Source organism: Quercus suber, unplaced genomic scaffold (assembly GCF_002906115.3).
Source record: "Quercus suber isolate HL8 unplaced genomic scaffold, Cork oak 2.0 scaffold_21, whole genome shotgun sequence".
Lineage (NCBI taxonomy): Eukaryota > Viridiplantae > Streptophyta > Magnoliopsida > Fagales > Fagaceae > Quercus > Quercus suber.
Genome location: NW_027069486.1, coordinates 1,904,930 through 1,910,063, shown reverse-complemented (window position 1 = coordinate 1,910,063; position 5,134 = coordinate 1,904,930). Strand labels below are relative to the sequence as shown.

The 5,134-nt window shown below is 37.8% G+C and overlaps 1 protein-coding gene across 1 annotated transcript; it reads right to left on the bottom strand.

Annotated features, from left to right (window-relative positions):
• Positions 1-2,139: 2,139 nt before the first annotated feature.
• LOC111991693 (uncharacterized mitochondrial protein AtMg00810-like) lies at positions 2,140-3,420 on the bottom strand. Its single transcript, XM_024023487.1, has one exon. The coding sequence runs from the start codon at positions 3,418-3,420 to the stop codon at positions 2,140-2,142; it is 1,281 nt and encodes a 426-aa protein (XP_023879255.1).
• Positions 3,421-5,134: the final 1,714 nt, after the last annotated feature.

Below are 5,134 nucleotides of genomic sequence, written 5' to 3'. Positions count from 1 at the left end.
AATCTGTCATCTCAATAGTTGTAAAATTTTTTGTATTAGACTTATTATCTCATCCATATGAAAGCTTAGTTATAATGAAAATGCAATTTTTGAGACTAACCTATATGATGTAATGATAAGTCAATACCATTGAGCCCTTTGACTAGAGTGATACGTACGATTTGCATCTCACAACGAAGAGACGGTGGATTCAGATCCTAATGTTGTAGTTCACTTAAAACTTTTGTGAGCAATATATATGGTAAATTTATTTTATAAAAAACTAGTGTAAGTTGGGGGAAAAAGTAGAAAACTAGCGTAAATCAAAAGATCAAAAGAAAAGGAAATTGTCGATTTACTTTACTTTGAAGCCAACTAGCTCTTATCATGGTTATGAGTTAAGATTTTTTTTGGGAAAATTACAGAATAAATCCTACAAGAAAAAAAAAAGTCATTTATGTTGATAAATTTTTTTACAATACCAATATATTTTTTTTTTCATTTTTTTTTCCCAAACGAGACCAAATTTCTTATACCACAAATTGCTTTCGCAAAAAATCTTATAATTTCTTTTTGAAAAGTTTTGTGTCATGTTAAGACTTTCTAAATATAGCCCAATATGCATGAAATTACAAGAGTCCAAGAAAAGTTAAGTTGAGAGAGAGAGAGAGAGAGAGAGAGAGAGAGAGGTTGTCTTTGACTTGTGTAGTTTTTTTTTTTTTTTAATTATTATTATAGAAATAAGACAATGCATTTCATTAAGGAAAGCTATTGAGGTCAGCATGAAAAACCGATAAAAGGTTTTGTGGTACATTTTCCATCCAGACGATCATATACGGTAAAGATTTTGCTTTTCTTGCTAAGAAATGAGCCAACTTATTACACTGTCGGTGTACAAAGGATAAATTAAAAGCTAAAAAATGTGAGCTAAGGAATAGAATATCTTGTGTGAGGTGTCCATACTATGCCAAGTTTCTATCACCATTCTTCATTGCTTTGAATAGGATCTCATTGTCACCTTCAAGTACTATGTTGTCAAGACCAATTTCCAGTGCAAACTCCATCGCTCTTCGTGCTGCCAATGCCTCAATCTTGATCACAGTGGTTGGTAGAGGGAGTTGTTGCGTTAGTGAAGCCATTACAAGGCCTTCACTGTTTCAGATTACAACCCCTAAGCCAGCTTTGTTTTCTTAAGCAAAAGTTGCAGCATCATAGTTGATCTTGTATCGCGGGACTTCCGGAGGAGACCAGGATGCTTGTTGTTGGCTTCGGTCCAGTGACGAGGTCGCTGGAGAGGCAAGGGCTTTTATCTGTTGTTCCCGAGAGTGCTCTAGTATTTTGTTGAGGTGCAGAGCCGCCTTGCTTAATCAGAGATTTTTTTTGCAATTCCACAAGTTCCAAATGACAAGGGAGAACAGCTCTGGATCCTTATTACTTGCAAAAACAAATTCAATAAGGTCAGTGAACGTCCTGCTGCCCCCGAGTGCATCATGTTCCACATTGGAATTTGTTTCCATATGGAATCCAGCACAGGGCAGCAGTAAAAGGCATGATTTGTGTCTTCCTGGTGCATTCTGCAGATATCACACAAGTTGTCAGTGGTGATTTTGCAGCGAACTAGGTTTGCTTTGGTAGGTAAGGAATTCGTGCAAGCTTGCCAAACTAGGTTCTTAACCTTGTTAGGCACTTCCAGGCCCCATATTTTTTTCCATAAAGGTATAAAAGATGAACTCTCTCTCTAAATAGAAACTGTGCTTTATTGATAATGAATGAATGAATACAATTTTCTTCTAATCGTAGCTTATATACAAGTTAAAGCTAAGAAACAGAAAAATAACTATTTCCGTATCATCAGGTAAAGTTGTTACAATCTACTTCCCACTTATTCTTACACGTGTACATGGATCAAACCATAGAACTAATAATCTGATCATAGTGTGGAATTGATTCTATCACATCCTCTATAATCCCACGTGTCAATCCTGTTGTAACCACCCTTTTAGTCTCTTCCTGATGATGCAATATAGGTTGTGTTGCACTGGATTGCATCTGTCCTTGTGTTGTACATGACAGCACACTGCCCTGATGATGTAGTGCACTCTGTGCTGCACTTGATTGCTGCTTGTCCTGATGACTGGTGCATGCCACGCGCCCTGTACTCTATTGCTGTGTTGGACTTGCAGCTTTAACACTCCCCCTCAAGAGCAAAGCTCTTGGTTGATTTTCTTTACTTTCATAAGCTTCCTTTGCAGTATTAGGAAACTGAATATGATGATTAAAAATGTTAATAACTCCCAACTTGTTAACCAGCCTTAGAAAATTCTCAACACCTAGTGCTTTAGTAAAAATGTCTGCCAATTGTGATCTTGATGAAACATAGAAAGTTTTAATTGTTCCATCCAAGATTTTATTCCTTACTATGTGACAATCAGCTTCAATGTGCTTTGATCGCTCATGAAACACTGGATTGGCTGATATATGTAGTGCTGCCTGGTTATCATAGTAAAGTAGCACTGGTTTGTGATGTGGAACACATAAATCTCTTAACAAATACAATATCCAAGTCAGCTCACATGTAGTTGTAGCCATGGATCTGTACTCTGCCTCCGCAGAAGATCTAGATACTATATCTTGTTTCTTTGATCTCCAAGAGATCAAAGCATCACCAAGGAACACACAATAACCTGTCAAAGATTTTCTGGTATCAGGGCCGCCTGCCCAATCTGCATCACAGAATGCTTTAAGTTGCAAGTCTGAGTCTATGGGAAAAAACACTCCTTGACCAGGTGTGCCTTTGATGTATTGGAGAATCCTGATTGCAGCTTTCATGTGTGGTACTCTAGGTTGAGCTAAGAACTGACTAAGCCTATGCACAACATAGGTTATGTCTGGTCTGCTCAAGGTTAGGTACATTAGTTTCCCAATTAATCTCCTATATTGTCCTGCATCTTTAAGCACCTCTCCATCAGACTTAGACAACTTTAGTTGCTGCTCCATTGGTGTTTTGGCTGGTGTACATCCAAGCACACCTGCTTCCTTGAGCACATCAAGTGCATATTTTCTTTGGTTTATACTAATTCCTTTAGCACCTCTAGCAATCTCAAGTCCTAGAAAATACTTGAGTGAACCAAGATCCTTGATACCAAATTTTTGATCCAATACTTGTTTTAGATTAACCACACAAGCTGCATCATTGCCTGTGATTATCATGTCATCAACATATATCAGCAAGGCAGTAAAATTAGAACCACTAGAATGCACAAAGAGTGAGTGGTCTGCTTGTGATTGCTTGAAACCAAGTGCTGAAATAGTAGCAGAGAGTTTAACATTCCACTGCCTTGATGCTTGCTTCAAACCATAAAGTGATTTTACCAATTTGCAAACCATAGGAATTAATGAAGTGCACTCCCCCTTACTGTGATAACCAGGAGGTAGATCCATGTAGACCTCCTCCTCAAGATCTCCATGAAGGAATGCATTATTGATATCAAGCTAATGTAAAGGCCATTCCTGAGCTGAGGCAAGAGCAATGAGAACCCTGACAGATACTGTTTTGGTCACAGGAGAGAATGTTTCTAAAAAATCAAGTCCCTCCCTTTGAGTGTAGCCCTTAGCCACTAGCCTAGCCTTATATCTTTCCACACTACCATTAGGATTAAGCTTCACCCTATAGACCCATTTACAACCAATGGATCTCTTGCCAGGAGGTAAAGGTGTAAGAACCCAAGTCTGAGTTGCTTCCAAGGCCTGAATCTCTTTATCCATTGCTGCCCTCCACAAGGGATCTTAGACAGCTTGAGAAAAATACTGAGGAGTAGAATGACCTTGGCTAACAGTCATGAGATAGGATTTGTATTGAGGATCCAAATGGCAATATGTGAGGTAAGCTGATAGATCATAAGGAGACCCTGGAGGGTGAGTAGCTGCAGAAGCAAGTGATGAACCAGAGGCTGCATTGCAAGCATAATCTTGCAAGTAGGTTGGTAGTCTATGAACTCTAGTGGATTTTCTGAGTGGTTGATCTTCAGCTGTAAGGTTAGGACTAACAGAAGGTATAGAATCCAGCAAAACAGAAGTAGAATCAGATGGCAAAGAATCAGGTAAAGGAACATGATGTGTAGATATAGGAATAGATGAAGGAGAAGGAGTAATGTCAGAACAAGATCAGATTGGTCATTGTGCATATCAGGAACACTATAAGGAGTGACAAAAGGTCCTAAACACCCTTCAGAAGTATTATCAACCTCAGAAATAAAAGGATTTGCAGCAGGAGGTTTAGCAATACCAAAAGGAAAAATAGTTTCATGAAAAATAACAGCTCTAGATATGAAAATAGTCCTAGTACCTAAATCCAACAGTTTGTACCCCTTAACACCAAAAGGATATCCTAAGAAAACACATTTTCTTGCCCTTGGGGAAAATTTGGATCTATTATGTGAAAGAGTGGATGCATAACAAAGACATCCAAAAACCTTTAAGTGACCATAATTTGGAGCATGACCAAAAAGAACCTCAAAAGGAGTTTTATGATCTAAGCATGATGAAGGTGTTCTATTTATCAAATAAACTGATGTAAGAATGCAGTGTCCCCAAAAATACAAAGGCATGTTGGATTGGAACATAAGAGCCCTAAAAACCTTTAAGTGACCATAATTTGGAGCATGACCAAAAAGAACCTCAAAAGGAGTTTTATGATCTAAGCATGATGAAGGTGTTCTATTTATCAAATAAACTGATGTAAGAATGCAGTGTCCCCAAAAATACAAAGGCATGTTGGATTGGAACATAAGAGCCCTTGCCACATTTAAGATGTGTTGATGCTTTCTTTCCACGATGGCATTTTGTTGTGGAGTTTCAACACAACTTAGTTGATGCAAGATACCCCTTTTAACAAAAAAATCAACCATGATAAACTCAGTACCATTATCTGTCTTGATGGTTTTGACCTTTTTTAAAAATTGTGTTTCAATCATAGTGCAAAATTGTTCCAAAATAGATTGTGTTTGAGATTTATGCTTGAGTAGGTAAACCCAAGTACATCTTGAGCAGTCATCTACAATTGTTAGAAAATATCTACAACCATTAATAGTAGGAGTAGAAAAAGGACCCCACAAATCACAATGGATCAAATCAAAACATTCAAGTGAAATATGAG

Coding starts and splice junctions, on each gene's coding strand:
- LOC111991693 (XM_024023487.1), bottom strand. CDS start 3,420: ATGGATCTACCTCCTGGTTATCACAGTAAGGGGGAGTGCACTTCATTA.